We start from the raw sequence: 22,754 nt of genomic DNA, 5'->3' as shown, positions 1-22,754 counted from the left end.
CTGATTACGAGAAAGTTCTTCATCTGGTTGTCTTTGCTTTGAAAGACATTTTGAAAAGTCCCTGTCACATTTTGACAGATTGTGGCCATTGTATGAACTTATTTAATGTATTTTCTCATGCATAACAAGGAATGCATGAAAAAAAAAAAAACTTTCAAAATGCATTAGTTCAGATTTAATTCTTAAGGTATAAAAATAAATAAAAGATGTCCTAACAACTCTAATCATCCTGAGTTTGATTCCAAAGAAGCACATATGAAATGCATTGCTTGAATGTACTGTAAGATGCTTTGGATAAAAGCACCTGCCAAATTCATAAATGTAAGAATAATGTTCTCATTAACGTCGGCATGTAAAATACGGCATCAGTGACATTACTCTTTGTTAAAAGCGTCTATCTGGATTTGATTTATGAGTAAAATTGGTTTTAGTGGATCATCTATCAATCATTTAATTACAGAAAGAGATCATAAGATTTTGGCTCAGGAGAAACGCTTCAGTCAACTTTTGACTGGCCGTCTATAAAATGCAATGTAAGATTAAGTGCAGCTCATGCACACACATGTGTTTCATGCATCTTTAATGCATCTCAGATCAGATTAGACTAACAATGCATATAAATCTTTATAAGGCATGACAGTTATTGACCATATGTGCTTGCTGAATATGCCTTGTGTCCTTCAACAGTGCGTCCACAGGCCTCCATCTCCATAGACACCTTGTCTAACTGCAGTATTCTGGAGCTCGCGGACGAACCTCAGGGTTGGACATTCGGCGATAGGATTGTGGTGGCCAGCACAGACTACTCTATGCACCAAGCGGAGGAGTTCAACATCTTGCCTTGTCCTTCCTGCACGAGGAACCAGATCAAAGTGGAAGGTCAGTTATAACTCTGAAACTCCTTACTAAAGTTGCAAAGCAATGATACATTTTTGGTCACTGTCCTCTGTCTACTGCATCCCATGTGCCATCCACTTTAAATGCTCAACTGATATATTGCCAAGGCTAATATATCAGCTGATATTTGGGATTTTTGAATTATCGGTAGATACGTTTTTCTGTTTGGCCGATGTGTTGGAAGAGTCTATTGAGCTCCCATTCTCTGCATTCATTTACTGTTTCTATTCAACAGTTTTGATAGTAAGTTATTAGACAGAACTGTTAATCAAAGAGAGTGTAAAAAGAAACTTGTACTGAAAGGTTTAATAGCATTTTTATCCACCATAGGATAAAAAAGGTTTAAAAAATGACTTTTTTGACAATTCTGATGCTTTTCCTCCCAATTAAAGATGTGAACTCAGAATTGCAATATAAAATCACAGTTCTGAGAAGAAAAGTCAGAATTATAAGCTATAAATTTTACCTTTAAAAAACAGAATTGCAAGAACTCAGAATTCTGAGAAAGCATCAGAATTGTGAGATTTAAACTTCGCAATTCAGTTTTTTCCTGCCACTAAATAAAAAACATTCAAATGAATCTATTTTCAAATTATTATGTGCATATACAGTTGAAGTCAAAAGTTTACATACACCTTGCAGAATGTGCAAAATGTTAATTATTTTACTAAAATAAGAGGGATCATACAAAATGGGTGTTATTTTTTTTTTTAGTACTGACCTGAATAAGACATTTCACATAAAAGATAAAAAAGGAAACACAGTGCATTAAGGGGGTGAAAACTTTTTGAATTTGAAGATCAGGGTAAATTTAACTTATTTTGTCTCCTGGAAAACATGTACATATCTTTTGTAGCTTCTGAAGGGCAGTACTAAATAATATGAAAAAATATGATAAGTAGGCAAAACAAAAAATATTTACACATCATTATTCTGTTCAAAAGTTATCACCCCTGGTTATTAATGCATCATTTTTCCTGCTGAAGCATGAGTGAGCGTTTGAACCTCCTGTAATAGTTGCATATGAGTCCCTCAGATGTCCTTAGTGTAACAATATGGATCTCAAAAATCATACAGTCATTGTTGGAAAGGGTTCAAATACATAAAAATGCTGAAAACCCAAAGAATTTTTCTGTTCAGGACTAACAAGGGACTCATAAACAACTAAACAAATCACTACTAAAAAACAAACAAACAGCTGTGGATCATTCAGGTAACAACACAGTATTAAGAATCAACTGTATGCACACTTTTGAACGGGGTAATTTTTATAAATTCAACTATTATTTTCTCTATATGTAAACAGCTTTAATGTGAAATATTTTGATTCAGGTCATTACTAAATAAAAAATGACATGCATTTTGTATGATGCCTCTTATTTTAGTAAAAAAATTAACATTTTGCACATTCTGCAAGGTGTATGTACATTTGTGTGCAAAAGTTTAGACACCCCATTTAAAAACATGTTTATTAACCAAATCTGTGCAGTGAGCAATTTTTTTTTTCATAATTTAATGGACAGTTACAAATTATTTGCTGATTTTAATGAGTAAACTTTGCATTTAGCAAGCAGCACTAAAATAATTACAAGTACCTACACAAAATAATTATACACATTGTTGATTATTCTTACTCAGCACTTGCATAAATACACAGAAACAGATGCTGGAGTATAAAGTGTGGCTGAAATAACAGCTAGCTGATTGCTGTCTTTGTCTGTGACACTTCAGTGCTGTCAACAGTATTTCATCATGGCAATTCACAGAAACTAGGTGATTGGAGGCATTAGAAGAAATTTTGCATCAGAGAAAATGTTGAGCTACAGCAGTTAGAAAAAACGCTGCCTCACAGGCACAAAAGAGTTCGAATTTCAAATAAACGCCTTGTAAAAATCCCTTCATCCTCGTCCTCCCGGGGTTTGGAATGTCTTACATCAGATTCAGGAAAGCACTTCACACTCAGAAAAGTCAGGATGACTGTTCTGGAGAACTTTGAGGCTGTATGTGACTTTTCATGCTGATGTTTAAAGCAGACCTGTGTTTATCTCCTTTTGGTTTAATTATATTCAAGAATTGTATTCAACAATGGTGGTTGACGTTCGGAGCCTGCGGAAAGCACTTCCTCCGCTGAATTCCTTTGAATTTTTTCCTGCTACACCTTCCGATTTTAATGCTAAAATAATTTTCTCCAAATTAGATGTAGCGCATCAGTGGACTGCAATTTCAGCAAGTCATACCACCAATTCAATTGGATTGAAAACTGTGAAGTCTAGCTGGGCCCTGCCAGAATACTAACCTTTTGTTAAGCTATTTAATAGGCTCTGTTTCAAAATCTCTTGAGCCGCATACATAGTCAGCATTTTAATGCTTCAAGAACGTGCTTCCAACTTAGGCAGCACCATTAGGTACCTTCTTTTTGGTGTTTTTTTTAATGGATGGTTTGTGGAAACAACTATTTCGGAAAGCACTGCAAAAAACACAACAGATGCAAAATAGGTTAAAACATGCTTTTTTGGGTGTTAAATAATGCTGCAAATAGCACTAAATTGACCAGCATAAATCTTAGTAAATCACCTAGCATTAGTCATTTCAATACTCTACATACAAAGGCGTATGTAGTAAGGTCAGCTGCTTTAGTGAAAATGAAGTAAAAATGGTTGTGGTTTAGGTTTTCTTTTAAAAGTAAACAGTATGCATGAATTTTGTGCGAAAAAATATATTATTTACTAAGATTTTCTGTCTAAAGTTATATCGAGTTTTGCAACTTTGTTGCTATAACACAAGAAATTCAATTTTGGGCCCATTCACTTCCATTGTAAGTACCTACGAAACGATTTTCACTTTTATAATTATGAATCATAATAATTTTTTGTGTTAATCAAATGTGACCCTGGGCCACAAAACAGTCTTAAGTAGCACAGGTATATTTGTAGCAATAGCCAATAATACGTTGTATGGGTCAAAATTATAAATTTTTCTTTTATGCCAAAAATCATTAGGAAATTAAGTAAAGATCAGAACAGAAGATGCTTTCTAAATTTCCTCTATTTTTTTTTTTTTTTTTAGATTTTTTTTCACCCTCAGATTCCAGATTTTCAAATAGTTGTATTTCAGCTAAATATTGTTCTATCCTAACAAACCATACATCAATGAAAAGCTTATTTATTCAGTAAAAACTGTAAATTTGACCCGTATGAGTGGTTTTGTGGTCCAGGGTCACAAATGCTGTTGCTTGAACTTAACATGGAATATTCTTTTTTTAATATTTAATATTAAAAAAACATACAAAAAACATAAAACTAAAAAATAATGGTGGGTTAAATTATTGAAATGCATAAAAATAGATGAATGAATATTTTTTATTTACTTTAATTATAAATTGGCTATTTTATAAATGTGTTCTTAGTCTTATATGCTCACCAAGGCTGTATTTATTTGATCAGTAATACAGGAAAAAACATTAATGTTGTGAAATATTTTTACAAATTAAAATACGTATAAATAACGTTTTCCATTTGAATATGTTTTAAAATGTAATTTATTCCTCTGATGCAAAGCTGAATTTTCAGCATCATTACTCTTCAGTGTCACATAATCCTTTAGAAATCATTTGTGCTGCTTTATATTTTTGTGGAAACTGTGATACGTTTAATAAATAGAAAGGTAAAAAGAACAGAAATGTATATTTTTTAACAATATCTTTACTGTCACTTTTAAATTGAATGCATTCTTGCTGAATAAAAACATTGCTTTCTTTCAAAAAATAAAAAAATACTTTTTAGAGCATGACAGGTTATTTTGTAACTGTAGGCAGTCAGCAGTGATTCAGCTCCAGTATGCAGTGTGTTTTGAAGCCGAGCCATAGTTTTGCTGTGCTCGAGGTCATTGTGCTTCTGGAGGATGAGTTTGCCCTGAATGCATTTCTATGTTTGCTGACCATCATGCTGGTTGGTCCAGAATGATGTTTCGTGGGCGGTTTGCTTTGCACTAAATATAGTACTTTACTTTCAGAACAAAATGCTCAGAGTTAGTGCCATGAGGCTCCAAAAGATTGCTAGTTTTGTCAGATGTCGTTTAGCAAACTTCAGGTTCAACTTAATGTTAGCCTCTCCCAGAAGTCACTTCTCTCTAGCCGCTCTTTACCAGAATCTTTTTTGAAGCATTGGGACGATTGGTGATGTCGGGATAGTTTCTCTTATTTCATCCATTAAGTTCTGCGCTTCTGTCAGGGTTGTATCTGCTGTCTTGTTCATTCCTTTAACAATTGCTCCTCTTGTTCACTCGCTCAATTTGGTAGGATGGTCTGATCTTAGATGTTTCTGGGCTTTGTGCCATTTTTTCCATTTTGCTACAATGAGCATCACAGTGCTCAAAGAAAGAGCCAAAACGATAGCAATCTCTATCACATTCTCTAGTGTTTTTCTCTTAATAACTTCATTTCAAAGTTCCACGGGCTGCTCTTTTTTGTGTGAGGTCAAAAACGACCTGCTTTTTATATGTAGACTTAAGAAAGGCAAACAAAGTGATGTTTATTGTGCGTTTGACAAAAATTGAATGTGGAATGGATAATACAGGAAGACGCTGTTCCTAATGCATAATGCATAATGCATGGATTAAGGATGTTTATACAAAATGCAACTGAATGTAGGGCTGCACAGTTTCAGATAAAAATAACAATTGTGATTTAAAATGTGACTTATTAGTTTTTTGTTCTGTTATTTGGTTGATTGATTTATTGATTTATATTTGCTGATTGATTTATATTTTTATGATTTTAAACAGTTGAGGTCAGAAGTTTACACCCCCCTTTTTAGACTGCAAAATGTTAATTATTTGACCAAAACAAGGGGGATCATACAAAATGCATGTTATTGTTTATTTAGTACTGACCTGAGTAAGATATTTCACATGAAAAATGTGAATTTTGCAGATTCTGAAAGGGGGTGTAAACTTTTGACCTCAACTGCATATGTAAATGAATGAATGAATAAATGATAGATAAAAAAAATAAAAAATAAACATTACTATTGTTATGTTCACTCTAAAAATTAGGGGGAAAATAAATAAATTTGACTTAAAAACTGTAAAATTACAATTTTGGCTGTCTTAATGTATTAATTTCAAATCATCTTTAAACTTTTATTTTGTCTGAAAACTGCAGGAAGCACTCTGAAACGTGCATTTATTTATTTAATCACAATCTTTGCAATTTAATAATCAATCTAAGCAATATATTACGATTTCGATTTCATATCGATTAATCGTGCAGCCCTAACTCCTAAGAATTCTGCAGTAAATATCCAGAAATCCCATTTGGATGCGCTGAAAAATCGGTAGATGCTTTCTGATGGCACTGTTTTGATTAAATAATTCTCAGCACAATATTGACATTGACTTTCAGCTGGTTTATTGTGGTGAAAACAGGGATATGTTCTAGAAAACCTTCCCTCAATGACCTCAGGACTCACGCTCTACTGAGAGGAGAAACGCTTTTGTTTCTGAAGCAGAGTCTTCGTTCCTCCGAAGGTTTCTTGCTCATCAAACCTGGCATCTAGGGAGTTTTTCCCCTGACACACTCACCTTTGACTCGCTCACAGCTGGTACTGAAGCGCTATTTTCTGCTTTGAAACAATGGTTGAAATTGCTGCTTCTCAAATACACTGTAAAACGTTAATTGTAGATCTTTTATTGCTGTCATTTTTATGCAGAATGCCATAAGTGATAGATTTGAATTATAAAACCAATTAATTTAGGAAAGTCCATTAGAAGCATGTGTTTTTAGGTAATTTGAAGGCATAAAGGCATGTCTGAATCTCTTAAAGAGGTCAATTTGTAGTTGTTTAAAAATAATTATCATAATTAAAATCACAATTATTTTAATCTACTTAAAAATAAAGGTGCTTCACAATGCCATAGAAGAACCTTTTTTGTCTAAATGTTTTCATAGAGAACCTTTAACATCTAAAGAACCTTTCTGTTTTACAAAAGTTTCTTTGTGGCAAAGAAGGTTCTTCAGATTATAAAAAGGAGAGAAAGAGATGGTTCTTTAAAGAACCTTTGACTGAATGGTTCTTCGTGGAACCAAAAATTGTTCTTCTATGGCATCACTGTGAAAAACCTTTTAAAGCACCTTTATTTTTAAGAGTGAAGACTAGGCCTTTCATATTACATTCATGGGCTTGTTCATTTGAACCATAGTAAATTCTCTGTTTTGATAACCGTAGTACACTCTGCTCATTGTGAGGTCTGTAGAAATTTGAATCCGCCCAGCAATAGTGGACAAAAATAGTGGACAAGACGTTCTACAAATCGCTTTCAACTCACTGCTTTCAGCTTGAGATTTGCAAATGGCATATCTGTGGATAAAGAATGGCTTACTTAAATCTGAATAAGTGCATTAAGCACATAAAGGACACATTTATGTTTGCTGATACAGCTGTTGGGTTGAATTAAGGCAGGTATGGATTTCATAAGGGATTTAGATGAAGCATGTTGACATAAAGCGGGTGTATTTGCAGTCTTGTACACACATTTGCTGCATTCTTTAGGCTCTTTGGCTCAGTTCTCACTGAAATGAAAACAGTGAGACTATTATTTTTTATTGCATTTTGAATTAAATGTAATTATGTTTATCTGAATAATCCAAGGATGATGTCTTTGATCTAGTTTTTGGAACAAATGTATGTGTGTGTGATATATGTGTGATATGTGTGTGTGTGTTGGCTATTTTTTTTTTTATTTATACATTTTTAATGAGGTTTATACTTTAAAGTAATGAAAATTTGCTGAACATTTACTCACCCTCAGGCCATACAAGAGTTTCTTTCTTCATCAGAACAGGAGAAATTCAACATTACATCACTTGCAGTGAATAGGATCCTCTGTGGTGAATGGGTGCCGTCAGAATGAGAGTCCAAACAGCTGATAAAAACATCACAATAATCCACAAGTAATCCACAGCACTCCAGTCCATCAGTTAACATCTTGTAAAGCGAAACTCTTAAAGGAAAAGAGTCCTCTTTTCATAATATTGCTTTCTCCATTGAAAAAGTTGCCTCGCCTGAATCAGGTGTGATATATGCACACATCAAGAACTGCTTACAAATAAAAACCAGTTAAATGGGTCTAAACAAATATGTTTCTGATGAAAAATCTGTTCTGATGAAGATAAAATCTCATCTACATCTTGATTATACTAAAACTATTCCTTTAAACGTAAAAAAAGGCCATTAGGTAAGAAACATTAGCATAATTAAAGATAAATTTGAGATTTAATTCTTATTATCTAATACGTTCTTGCATCTGGAATTAAGCTGAGCTCGTTTTCTTCTCAGTTTAAACATTTTTACTGCACAACAAGACAAAAAAATGATTAATCATTTTTTGCTGCATTACATTACCACAAGCAGAAGGATTTGAATTCATCATATTTCAGTTAAATAATCATGCAAAACAAGCACGTCCACAGTCAACTTTCAAATCTCTCAGATAATTGCTGTCTCTCTGAAGGCGTCGTGGTGCGAACAGTCTCCCATTACCTGCTCATACTAAACACACGCAACTGTTCTGCACGCAGAAAGGACACAAAGTACTTTCGCATTCTTTTAATAATTTGCCCTTATTATTTGTGCAATGACTGAGGACTGCTGACAGATCCCATCACTTCAGTCCTCAACGCTACCTCAAACAATGCGCATTTTTCAGTGTTTTTTTTTACTGATGCGTGCCAGATGGAAAATTAAACCAGATACAATCAAGATTCACTTCTGACGTTTTGCTCTGAAAGTCATTACAGATGTCTGTACAAAGTGCGTGAAGTTTCCACATTGTCTGTAATCACTTAATGACGCTGTTAGCGACATTAGGCGTTTTGACTGCTGTGTTCCATTCAATTCTAAAATAAATTTAAAAAATCAGCTTTAATTCTTGTGCCGTGCTGGAAATCCTTTTCCTAATTTGGTGTTCCCAGTCAAAATTGCCTGGCCTTTTAAAAAATTGTGTGTTAATCTCTCATTATGCTACATGCTGTAAATCTAGGATTTAAAGGATTAGTTCACTTTCATAACAACAATGCACAGATAACGTACTCACCCCCTTGTCATCCAAGATGTTCATGTCTTTCTTTCCTCAGTCGTAAAGAAATGGTGTTTTTTTTTTTTTTTTTTTTTTTTTTTGAGGAAAACATTTCAGGATTTCTCTCTTCATAATAGATATGGATATGGACATTATTTGTGCATAGTTGTTATGAAAGTGAACTAATCCTTTTCTAATCTTTTTGTCAACGTGTTTTCTTTCAATTAGCACAGGTTTTGTATTTCTTTTTGTGGCTGCTTCTTCAGAGGCATGATTGATCTGAGCTTATGCGCCTCATTTGAGTGAAAAAGGCATTATTTTTTTCCAAAAGTTCCAAAAAGAAATGCAAAACTTGTGCTAATTGAAAGAACATAAATGTGACCAAAACCAGTCTTAAGTAGCACTGGTATATTTGTAGCAATATCCAACAATATATTGTATAAGTCAAAATTATATATTTTTCTTTTGTGGGAAAAATCATTAGGATATTAAGTAAAAATCATGTTCCATTAAGATATTTTGTAGATTTCCCACCGTAAGTATATCAAATCTTCATTTTTGATTAGTAATATGCATTGCTAAGAACTTTGGACAACTTTAAAGGGGCGATTTCCTCAATATTTCAATTTTTTGCACCCTCAGATTCCAGATTTTCAAATAGCTGTTTCTCAGCCTAATATTGTCCTATTCTGACAAACCATCCACCAATGGAAAGCTTATTTATATAGCTTTATTTCAGAACATTTCTTAACTGGTTTTGTGGTCCAGGATCACAAATGGCATAAAATAACAAGAAATGTCTAAACATTTTTTTGTTTGCTTGTAATTTTTGACTGGGAAAGCCAGAAGTGCACCAAAGTGAGGGGAAAAAAATATCCCCGAATGTACGAAAAAGTAAGTTTAAGTCCAATGCGATAACATTAGTAGCATTTCCAGTTAAAATTACACAACACAACATATAAAATGCACCACATAAAATGGAATGGAAATGGAAATGGAAAGGCTTTTTTGTTGATAATTTGACACCTGCAAAACAAATGTTAGTTGCATAGCATTGTTGAGCCTTTGCACTCCATGTTCAGTCTTAAGATCAGAGACTTTTAATGTTCTAAATGAGATTTTAACTGAAATCGCCATGGTTACAAAATAGATTCTAATTTAGAATGTTCCTGTAATACAACCGCAAGAGATCAAAGAGATTATGTTGTTGAATCCACACATCTTTAAAGCAAATGCTACAATTGTGTTGAGCAATGGAATGTTTTTGTTGTTGGAATATAAGAACGGAATATTCCACTTAATGTTCCACAGATTTTGAATGGAATGAATTCGTGGCATTTGTAGCAACTAGAACACCTCTTAATAGCTTTAGAATTTTCCAAAACATTCCAAAGCGTTCATTTCAAAACATGTCAGCCAATGTTCTTATTAAATAACATGCACAGTGTGTGCTTAGATTCTTTTTGGCTGTTTAGAGAGCATAGGAGTGATTTCTCACAACAACATTTCCATGTGTAACATTCTGAAAATCCTCAAATAGCCTACTATATTAAAGAAAATATATAGTGTAAGCCTATATGGTATGAAAAGCATGTCGTGTCAAACGCAGTCAGTCCAAATCCGCCACATGCATCCATAATTCCACTTGAGGAATTAGCCAGCTTGGTTACTTTGCATGTCTTTGCCAAGTATTGCTCATATTTAATAAGCAGTTTGGCTTTAATATTCCGCTTTCTCATTGAGGATTTTCCAAAGAGCATTTTCCTCTTTCCATGCATTAAGTTGTGGGACTTCAGTGTAATTGCTCCTGTCAAGTAATAGCAAAACGCTTCCTCTTTTCAGACATGGTCTATTTATTTGTAATGTCAGCTCCGTCATGTTTTCTTTCTGTTGGAGTAGACTGTGTGTGGCTTGTTAAATGTATGTTTTTAATGTTCTGAATAATGAATCGAGCCTTCCTTTACACTAAAGCTCAGTGTCTGGAAACAAAGACCAGTGCTTTATGTCTTTCTTTCCACATCTTTTGGATATAAAAAGAACTAAATACTTAAAGGATAACTATTGCCAAAATGCAACCTGGGCTTTTTTTTTACTGTAAATGAGACAAACTTATATCTAAAAGCGTAATTACGACAAACAAGCCGTTTTTGAGATTGACCGTGATTTCGTTTTGTGGTCAGTGGCCGGTGAATGGGAGTACTAGGGGCATAACTTTGAGCGCATCAAAATCGATTTTTTTGCAACACTAAGAAGGCTCGTCACACCATGAAACTTTGCTCGAAGTATCGCCTGGGTCTCTACACATGAACTCGAGCATTGAGAACATTGTTTGTGTACACAGAGTTTACTAAAAAGAAAGGTTTTGAACAACTCACTTTCATTGTATGGGTTTCCGCTCGCAGCCGTCTTGCCAGTCAAGAAGTGTCGACTTTAACAAATGTGTATGTGATTTTTTTTTGCATATTAGGATCAGTCTGTAAAAATGTACTACTGTTTAAATGTTTGGGGTCAGTAGAAATCTCAAATGCCCCTCTAGGTTGCATATATTTGATTAAAAACAGTAGTAAAATATTAAAAATAGTAATTTTGTGAAATAATATTACAATTTCAAATAACTTTTCTATTGGAATATATTTTAAAATAAAACTAAAAATGGAAGAAATCATTAATAGATCATTTATAGATAGATAGATTGATTGATTGATTGCAGAGTGAATTAAAAGTAAAATTTTACTTTTAAATGGCAATATTCATTTCATTTCTATCTCTGTTTTGTTATTTTGTTACATTCCTGGCAACCTCCAAAGACACTTTTTTTTGCATAGAAAAGCATGTTTTCTTCAGGAAAAGTCTAGTTTCTGTTTGTCATCATATATTGTGTGACAGGTCTCTGTCTGTACTGCCAGTTTGGTGATCTCAGTTGTTGTACAACAACCTCACTTGGTGTCACTTGGCGCCTACATTACAATAGCAACCAGCGCAATGCTGCCAAAAAAACAAATCTGTACCGACTGGACATGCAGAGCCAGTTTGATTGTTTACAAATTAATGACTGAATCTGAAAAACTCTCCATCACACACATTTAAAAATAAAGGTGCTTCACAATGCCATAGAAGAACCTATTTTGTCTAAATGGTTCCATAACGAACCTTTAACATCTGAAGAACCTTTCTGTTTCACAAAAGGTTCCTTGTGGCAAACAAAGGTTCTTCAGATTATAAAAAGGTAAGAAAGAGACGGTTCTTTAAAGAACCTTTAACTGAATGGTTCTTTGTGTTCTTCTAAACCTTTTAAAGCACCTTTATATTTATGTGTGTGTGTGAACACGCCACCTAATAGGAGCAGGTTTGCTTGTGAATGGCGGAAAAAAAAATTCTGTGTTAGTTACTTAGAATCTGTTGTTGTTTTTTTATCTCTCTCTTAGCCTCTCATCTATCTTTCATCTCTCACTTTCTGTCTCTCACTCCAAAACAACAGTTTCAACATCATTAAAAGCATTTCCAGCTGTTCCGTTGCTGATTCCTCATCTTCAAGCCTCCTCATAATTTTTGGTGACAGCTCTCCGTTCGGCAGACAGGACGGATCTATTTTAAGAGGCAAGTCAGTTCCTCGCTTCTTCAGCGGAGTGAGTCATGCCACCAGACAAAGCTGGTGTTTATTAAACCCCAATAACATCTATTCCTGTCATTGCAAAAGTTGCTCTGGGGGGTTTGTGCAGGTAAACGTCGCTGATTTGCTTGAACTTTTGTATTCATCACATTGTCTAAACCATGACAGTTAGCAGTTTGGAAATGCTGACATCGGTTGTTTCATTGCCAAGTCATAATGCGACATGCATGATTGCGTGATGTATATTTATGTCAGTAAGGTTTACAGCTGTGCCATGCATCCAAATGACATTTGTCTATAATGCATAGAGACTTGCATCATCTGGAAAGCATCTTCTATTTTAATTGTCATATTTAGGTAAACATCTGTCAAATGAAAAGACATATTGAATAGATGTATACATGATTGCATTTGGATGATGCTTTTATCTAAAGTGACTTAGAGTACAGTGCGTTTAAGCTCTGCGTTTTGTCAGTGCATGCATTCTTTGGTAATCAAACCTTCAACTTTGACATTTCTAGTGCAACTGGAGCTGAAGGAAGTAGTAAAAATATAAAACTGAAGAAAATATACATTTATAGCATGTAATATGCAGTTTCTTTGTTGTTTAGGCATTTCTAACTCAAATCTGTTATCTAAACTATTAGTTTAGATTTTTGCATAGTAGGATTAATCAGCAAAATGCACTTTGTAAATGGGTTAGTAGAAGTCTCTTATGCTCATCGAGGCTGCATTTGTTTGATTAAAAATACAGTATAAACAGTAATATTGTGAAATATTATTACAATTTAAAATAGCTGTTTTCTATTTGAATATATTTTAGAATGTAATTTATTTCTGTGATGCAAAGCTGAATTTTCAGCATCATTACAACAGTCTTCAGTGTCACATGATCCTTCAGCAATCATAATATGCTGATTTGCAGCTCAAATAACATTTCTTTTTATTTTCAGTGTCAAAAACGTGTTGCCGTGTTGCTTCAAACAGTATGTTCATGGAAACCATGACCCATTTCTTTTTCAGGATTGTTTCACAAACCTGTTATTTAAGTCTAGTAACTTAATATAGATATGCCACATATTGAACAAACAGATATGAAATAATACATAATTTAGTTTTCAGATTTTCGGATTATTTATTGTTGTTTATTTATAATGTTATGTATTATTCTTTATTTATTTATTTATTTATTTTTATTATACACATCATTCAACACTGAAAATGTATGGCTTATGTATTTTTTATACATTTTATAGTATTTTATTGTTGAATTATCAGAATTTTAATATCAATCTTCTTTACAATTGGACACCATTGTGCATTCTTAATGTTTGAAGCAAGTTCTAAAGGTTTCATATTTTACTACAATACAAAATATATGTTTTTGTCATTTTAGTTTCTATTTTATATTATATTATTTTTGATACATTATTGATTTTTATTTATATTATAAATAACTTTTAGTTTAAAGCAGTGCCGCAGTTATTTTTTAGGATTATTTTATAAACAGAAAAGTTCAAAAGAATCTTTTATAACATTAAAAAGTTTTAACTATTATATTTGATAACTTAATGCATCCGTGCTGAATAAAAGATTTCATTTCTTGCTTTCTAATCCCAAATTTGAAATTACTTTTAGTTTTATGAACAAATACATTCAAAGGAACAGCGATTATTTGAAATAGGAATCTTTTATAACATTAAAAAAGTTTTAACTATTATATTTGATAACTTAATGCATCCTTACTGAATAAAAGATTTAATTTCTTGCTTTCTAATCCCAAATTTTAAATAACTTTTAGTTTTATGAACAAAAACGTTCAAAGGAACAGCAATTATTTGAAATCGGAATCTTTCATAACATTAAAGTTGTATATTTGATAACTTTATGCATTCTTGCTGAATAAAATATTTAATTTTTTGCTTTCTAACCCCAAATTTTAAATAACTTTTAGTTTTATGAACAAAAACGTTCAAAGGAACAGCGATTACTTGAAATCGGAATCTTTCATAACATTAAAGTTGTATATTTGATAACTTTATGCATTCTTGCTGAATAAAATATTAAATTTTTTGCTTTCTAACCCCAAATTTTAAATAACTTTTAGTTTTATGAACAAAAACGTTCAAAGGAACAGCAGTTATTTGAAATAGGAAAAGTTTTAACTATTATATTTGATAACTGAATGCATTCTTGCTGAATAAAAAAAGATTTAGGCCTGGTTTCACAGACAGGGCTTCGACTAAGCCAGGATTAGGCCATAGTAATTTTCATAAACATGCTAAGAAAAAAAAATCTTGAAACAAGACAAAGGCACTGATATATGTTAAGATCAGTCGTTGCAAGTTTCTTTCAATTAAAACAGCTCAAACTTACATTTTGGTCTGGGATTAGGTTTAAGCCTTGTCTGTGAAACCAGGGGTTAATTTCTTACTTTCTAACCCCAGATTTTAAATGGTAGTGTACATTTTACCGTCATTAAGTTACTTAGCTCGAGAAACTTAACTAATATAGATATACCAGAAACTGAACAAACAGATATAAAATAATCACTTGCAAAATGACAGTCAGTCCTTAAGACTGAGTTTAAAAATGTAAACTATTCTTACTTCAGTGTGAGATCGTTTTTTTTTTTTTTTTTTTGGCATATTTTATCATCCAGCAGTTGAAAATCAAGTCTAATTGTTCAAAAAAGTACCACTCCATTTGAAGTATCACAAACGGTGCAGAACGAGTTACACACCGAAGTTAATTACTCAGTGTTAGTGGTTTGTTCAGATCACTAATTATAACTATGAATAATAGCAGTGTGTATAACGCCGATGTGTTTTGCTAATCACTACATTTGTGTTTGTGTGTGTGTATGTGTGTGTGTGTGTGTGTGTGTGTGTGTCGGACTAATGAGAATTAACATCTCACCTCGGATGCAGTTTGTTCTATAACTGAATTAAAGATAATGATGTGTTATTCTATATTTAAATATATATGTCTGATGTTGCGGAAGAGTACAGGTCAAGGTCTGCTCAGCTTGTGTGCACGTCACTGTGACTCACACACACACTAATTAAAGATGGACACAACTCCAACCGCATTGAAAGTCTGCTCACGTAGGTCTTTCTGCCAGCAACCCCTGTCTGTTCAGTCTATGTGTGACAGTGAATGTGTGTTTACTGGGTAATTTTTCAATAGAGCCCATAATTAAGACCTTAATGGCGCTGAATGCATATCTGCTTGAGAATCAAGGCCTGGACGTGTGCATGCGCACGTGTTCGCGCACCACGACCTCTGGCGGAGCAGAGGTCACGCATTTATTATCCGCCGGGGTCGTAATTTGTCTCGACTGCCTGCGCGATTAGAGTAGGTTTGCGTCACACGTGGGCGACGGCAAACAAGGGAAGATGTCATAAAAACAAAGCGCCTGGTGTATTCATCACGACGAATTCAAAGATGCGTGTTGCTGATACGGCGCTAATGATGCTCTCACAGGAGATTGATGGCGAACGCTTGTCTCTCCGTGTTTTCTGTCTCTGATGCGGAAGTGTAGGACGCGCTCTCGCTTTAAGACTGCTATGAAAGCCATTAGACAGTTTTCCAGCCCTGAGGAAACTCATTTAATCCTCTTCAGTTGTCTATGGAGATGCCTGTCTCATGCTGAGCGAATGCGCGTGTTTGTTTGTCTGAGCGCGTATCGCTCGGCGCTGAGAACGAGCCCGATTGTATCAAGTGTGCGAATCACACAGTGGAAGCGTTTTGAGGCGTCGCAGGCGCACTTACAACACAAAAGGCTGTTCAGAAAGGTAGACGGAGTGATTATTCTGTCTTCTGAAATGCCTTCTATAGACCAAATTTGTTGAAAACAATCCCTGAATGCATTGCAATAGGTTTAGTGGGAAAAGAAGGCAGACATAACAAGAGAAATGCTGATTATACACCTCATTCAACGCTGAAAGATATAGCTTATGCGTTTTGTATACTTATTAGAGTACTTTATTGTTGGCTTAGCAGGATCTGACATCAAACGTTGTTGTGTATTCTTAATGCTTGACGCAAGTTCTAAAGGTTTTATATTTTATTGCATTATAAAATATGTGAGCCTGGACCACAAAACCAGTCTTAAGTAGCACGGGCCAAAAATTCATTGCGTGGGTCAAAATTATTGATTTTTCTTTTATGCTAAAAATCATTAGGATATTAAGTCAATTTCATACTGTGTTGCTAAGAACTTCATTTGGACAACTTTAAAGGCAATTTTCTCAATATTTAGATTTTCTTTTTCTCAGATTCTAGATTTTCAAATAGTTGTATCTCGGCCAAATATTGTCCTATACATCAATGGAAAGCTTATTTATTTAACTTTCAGATGATGTATAAATCTCAATTTTAAAAAAATTGACCCTTACGACTGGTTTTGTGGTTCAGAGGTCACGTGAGTTTTTGTTTTAGGTGCTATTTTACAATACAAAATATACTTTTTGTTTTTTGTTTTTTTTTTAATTCAGATGGGAAAGTTAATCTGCAGATTCCCACTGGTAATTATGCCATTTTGGACATCTTTTAATGGCCTATTATTTTTATTTTATTTCATTTTATTTCATTTTATTTTTATATGGACGTTCTAAAGGTTTTATGTTTTATTAAATTGTATTTATTTTAGATTGATTTATTGTTTATTTATAATATAAAATATACATTTTTAATTTATTTTGTTTATTATGCATACAATTCAGCACTGAAAGGTAGAACTTTTTATTTGTATTTTTTATCGTTTTTATAGTATATTATTGTTTTCTTATCAGAATATTAACATGAATATTTTGCACAATTTGACACCATTGTGCATTCTTATTGTTTGAAGCAAGTTCTAAAGGTTTCATATTTTATTACAATACAAAATATAGTTTATTTTATTTAGATGGGAAATTATGGATAATTATGTCATTGTGGACGTTGTCTTAAATATAAGCCTATTATTTTTATTTTATTTTATTTTTTATATGGAAGTTCTAAAGGTTTTATATTTTATTAAATGATAAAATATTAGTTTTTATTTTAGGTACTATTTTAGATTATTTTATTTTCAGATCATTTATTACTGTTTATTTTATAATATTATAAAGTATAGATTTTTATTTTGTTGATTATACATATCATTCAGCACTGAAAGGTATAACTATTCATACTATATATATGACAATAATATTGTCAGTTTATCAAATATTTAATATGAATCTTCTGTATAATTAGACACCATTGTGCATTCTTATGTTTAAAGCAAGTTCTCATATTTTATTAAAATACATAATATATGTTTTTATTTAATTTTATTTAATTAAATTTTATTCAGATGGGACATTTAATCTGCAGATTCCCACAGGTAATTATGCCATAGTGGACATATTCTTATTTATTTTATTTTATTTTATTTTATTTTATTTTATTTTATTGTTTATACATAGCAAAACTTTACCCATAGTACTCATCATGCACAACTAATGCAATTAATCTTCTCAAAAGTACTCCCACTGTTAAAAGTCAATTTAAGCAACTTTACAGCTCACATGGTTTCCACAAATGTCACAGATACTGGTGATAGAGCTAAACTTAACTACGAATATTCTTTTAATTAAGAGGGTCAGACTCGCCCTGAACCCACCCATCACCCCACCCTGATTGTATCATTCAATTTTGTTCATAAGCAAAGGGAATCATGTGTTGATGGAGCATCGAGCTGTGAGCATGTGTAATTTAGCTGGGTGTTGATGGGTGGCGAGTATTTTTGTTTGACTATGAATTACAGTAGGTGTTGATGTTTTTTGGTGGAGTGTGTAAGTGTTTTGATTGTGTGGGTGTGGATGTAGAGTGACAGGATGTGTGTGTGTGTGTGTGTGTGTGTGTGTGTGTGTGTGTGTGTGTGTGTGTGTGTGTGTGTGTGTACCTGGTATTCATCACGTTGTGGGGACCAAATGTCCCCACAAGGATAGTAATACCAGTAGATTTTGACCTTGTGGGGACATTTCTCAGGTCCCCATGAGGAAACAGGCTTATAAATCATGCACAATGAGTTTTCTTGAGGAAGTAAAAGTATGCACAATCTCCTGTGAGGGCTAGGTTTAGGTGTAGGGTAGGTGTAGGGCGATAGAAAATACGGTTTGTACAGTATAAAAACCATTACGCCTGTGGAATGTCCCCATAAAACATGTAAACCCAACGTGTGTGTGTGTGTGTGTGTGTGTGTGTGTGTGTGTGTGTGTGTGTGTGTGTGTGTGTACGAGCACTGTGGATGTCTGTGCTTATTCATTTATTTCCCTTTTCCATCTAGTTTGCAAAACACCTCAGCTGTTTACACGCTCTTCGGCATCTGAATGCAAGTGATGAATCGTCAATGAATCATTCTTTTTAAATGATTCTTGATTCGGTTGAACTGTTCACACTAAACCAGATTCAAATCCCTATTGCTTGCATGAGCACCAAAGCTCAGTGTGTCAGAACAAATGCACTAACTGCTAGGCAATGACTCAAACTGACTACATAGATGTCGAGCTTTGCAGGTAACTGTGTGTGTGTGTGTGTGTGTGTGTGTGTGTGTGTGTACCTGGTATTCATCACGTTGTGGGGACCAAATGTCCCCACAAGGATAGGAATACCAGTAGATTTTGACCTTGTGGGGACATTTCTCAGGTCCCCATGAGGAAACAGGCTTATAAATCATGCACAATGCGTTTTTTTGATGAAGTAAAAGTGTGCACAATCTCCTGTGAGGGCTAGGTTTAGGTGTAGGGTAGGTGTAGGGCGATAGAAAGTACGGTTTGTACAGTATAAAAACCATTACGCCTATGGAATGTCCCCATAAAACATGTAAACCCAACGTGTGTGTGTGTGTGTGTGTGTGTGTGTGTGTGTGTGTGTGTGTGTGTGTGTGTGTGTGTGTGTGTGTGTGTGTGTGTGTGTGTTGATGGAAAGAGACCCATCTGTTTGAATTGCCCCACTGCTGACCGCGAAGCAGTTTCAATCTGTTGACCCCTGTTTGTTCTGAACTTTCACCCTTTTCTCATATGCATGTTTGGTGCCAGCTGGGCATCAGCTCGTTTGATGGTGATTTTAAGCAAGCGGATACACTGAGGTGTGGGAGTGATATAGATCGGCATTTATCTTATCAGCATGCAGCCAGTATAATGGCACACAACAATTAGACAGCTGCAGACTGCTGTTTGTTTTTAAATTAAAACAATCAGGGATACAAAATCCATCTTTGTTTTAGAAACCCAAAAGAGTTTCTATGACAGCTCAGAAAACTCAAGTTCTCAATTTAAGTGAACAAGTAATAAGATAAAAAGTCGCAATAACCTTTTTTTTTTTTTTTATTCAGTGGCGGAAACGGGCTTCCATAGTCATCCTCTGATATTTCCTAATATCTACTAATTTAATGATATTAAAGCATTTGTGAAATTAGTCAACAGAAAACTGCAGAATTTTAACATTTTACTTTATTTTCACACCTTTTCATTTTGTCGATAACAGAACAGACAAAAAGTGGATAGAAACTTGGCTACAGTTGCAATCTCTTCTAAAATGAATGAGACGACTGAAGTCTTTTTGAGAAATCTCAGGAGCACAAGACTTTGGCAAAGATCTCTGTATGCCAAGGAGAAGCATTTGAGATATTAAAGAGCACTCGTTTGTGATTTCTCTTTCCTCTGGGTCTCTTTCTCCGTGTCTAGCCCCTGTTCCAGACACATCTGTAAGTCTCCCTTGATTGTTAGACAGACTCAAGGTACAGCTGTATAGCGACTGTAGTCGTTTCAAAAATGAATAAACGAGCATTGAGAGGATCTCATCCATTAGGAGGAGCAATTTGTCAACATGGCCTATTCTCTCGGGACCCGTCGGAGGAAGACAATGTGGGAAATGAGCGAGCCGGGCATCCCTGTTTGTGATTATCAGATGAGCTCTGAGTCCTGGAGCCTCTTCAGCCCAGTATCTGGGTCAGGCAGGGAGAATGTCTGAGGGTGGAATGACATCTCTCTCTTTCTCTTTGTCCCTCTACGCCTTCTCCAATTTGAGCCATGAAATTCCCACAAAAATATATGATAACTCAAGAATTGTCTGGCTTGTGCTCCCCTCATTTGGCCTATTTTTCTTTCTCTGCTTTTCTCATATACTTCTGTATGTATTGTTTCTCGTAATGTCTTTTTCTCCGTATGCCTGCTGCCGGATCTCAGTCCTGCTGCAGAACTTGTGGTGTCCAGAAACTCTGAGAACTTCTTATATTATGTGTGAGACTGACTTTTCTGAAGGAGGCAGAAGACAAAGACCAGACAGTGATTGATTGAGAGATATATCTAGGGCTGTTCTCAACTTTATCATTCTATCTATCGTTCGTTCTATCTATCTATCGTTCTATCACTGTATCGTTGCCGTTCAATCGTTCTATCATTGTATCGCTGTCGTTTTATCATTGTATCGTTCTGTCGTTCGATCATTCTATCTCATTCTATCATTCCATCTATCGTTCTATCTGTTGTTCTATCATTCTGTCTTTCTATTGTTCCATAGTTCTATCTATCGTTCTTTCATTCTATAGTTCTGTCGTATCTTTCGTTCTATTGTTCCATCATTCTATCTATCGTACTATCTATCATTGTATCGTTCGGTTGTTCTATCTATCGTTCTATCTGTCCGTCTACCATTCCATCTATCATTCTGTCGTTCTGTCTATCTGTTGTTCGATCATTCTATCGTTCTATCATTTTGTTTGTCCTTCTATCGCTCCATCCATCTATAGTTCTGTCGTTCTATCATTCTATCGTACTGTCGTTCTATCTGTTGTTCTATCGTTCCATCTATCTATCGTTCTGTCGTTCTATTTATGATGTTCTATCATGCCATCATTATATCTATCATTCTATTGTTCCATCTATCTATTGTTCTGTCGTTCTGTCTGTTGTTCTATCATTCGATCGTTCTATCTATCATTCTGTCATTCCATTGTTCTATCTATTTTTCTGTCTGTCTTTTCCATTCCATCATTGCATCGTTCTGTCATTCTATGCATTGTTCTATCGTTCTATCGTACCTTCTATCATTCTATCATTGTATTATTCTATCTGTCATTCTATCGTTCCATCTATCTATCGTTCTGTCATTCTATATCTGATGTTCTATCCATTGTTATATCTATCATTCTATCTGTCAGTCTATCGTTCTGTCTATCTATAGGTCTGTCGTACTATCACTCTGTCGTTCTATCATTCTATCGTACTGTCGTTCTATCTGTTGTTCTATCGTTCCATCTATCTATCGTTCTGTCATTCTATTTATGATGTTCCAACATGCCATCATTCTATCTATCATTCTATTGTTCCATCTATCTATTGTTCCGTTGTTCTGTTGTTATATCATTCCATCGTTCTATCTATCATTCTGTCGTTCCATTGTTCTATCTATTTTTCTCTGTCTTTTTCATTCCATCATTGCATCGTTCTGTCATTCTACCTATTGTTCTATCGTTCTATCGTACCGTCTATCATTCTATCATTGTATTATTCTATCTGTCATTCTATCGTTCCATCTATCTATCGTTCTGTCATTCTATCAATCTGATGTTCTATCCATTGTTATATCTATCATTCTATCTGTCAGTCTATCGTTCCGTCTATCTATAGGTCTGTCGTACTATCACTCTGTCGTTCCATCATTCTATTTTTCTATCTGTGTTTTTCATTCCATCATTGTATTGTTCTGTGTTCTACTGTACCTATCATTCTATCTGTCATGTCATCTTTCCATGTATCTATCATTCTTGTTCCATTGTTCTATCTATCTATCGTTCTATCGTTCTATCTGTCAATCTATCTATCGTTCTATCTGTCGTTCTATCTGTCGTTCTATCTATCTATCGTTCCATCTATATCGTTCTGTCATTATATCTATCTGTTGTTCTATCATTCTATGTATCGTTCTGTCGTTCCATCGTTCTATCGTTTGTCGTTCTGTCATTCTATTTTGATCTGTCATTCTATCTTTCCATCATTCTATCGTTCTGTCATTCTATCTATCTATCATCTATTGTTCTTTCATTCTGTCATTCTTTCTATTGTTCTGTCTTTCGTTCTGTCATTCCATCGTTCAATCTACTTTCTATCTCTTTCATGATTGTATTGTTCTTTCATTCTAT

General features: G+C 34.2%; 2 protein-coding genes across 2 annotated transcripts in view; one reads left to right on the top strand and one right to left on the bottom strand.

Moving 5' to 3' along the window:
* The window catches only part of LOC141331683 (aryl hydrocarbon receptor nuclear translocator 2-like), a 366,477-nt gene that overhangs the window by 300,948 nt on the left and 42,775 nt on the right, over nucleotides 1–22,754 (bottom strand). The gene's annotated exons all lie outside the window — the stretch shown is intronic.
* Nucleotides 1–22,754, top strand: part of LOC141332467 (cell migration-inducing and hyaluronan-binding protein-like) — a 48,223-nt gene that overhangs the window by 8,017 nt on the left and 17,452 nt on the right. Inside the window, exon 4 of the mRNA XM_073837602.1 lies at nucleotides 688–879. Coding sequence (XP_073693703.1) covers nucleotides 688–879 — 192 coding nt within the window. The remainder of the gene's footprint in view (nucleotides 1–687; nucleotides 880–22,754) is intronic.

The sequence above is a fragment of the Garra rufa genome, chromosome 3 (assembly GCF_049309525.1).
Source record: "Garra rufa chromosome 3, GarRuf1.0, whole genome shotgun sequence".
In the NCBI taxonomy this organism is placed as follows: Eukaryota; Metazoa; Chordata; class Actinopteri; order Cypriniformes; family Cyprinidae; genus Garra; species Garra rufa.
The sequence above is the reverse complement of the archived record's forward strand: the minus strand, read 5'-3'. Positions and strand labels throughout refer to the sequence as shown.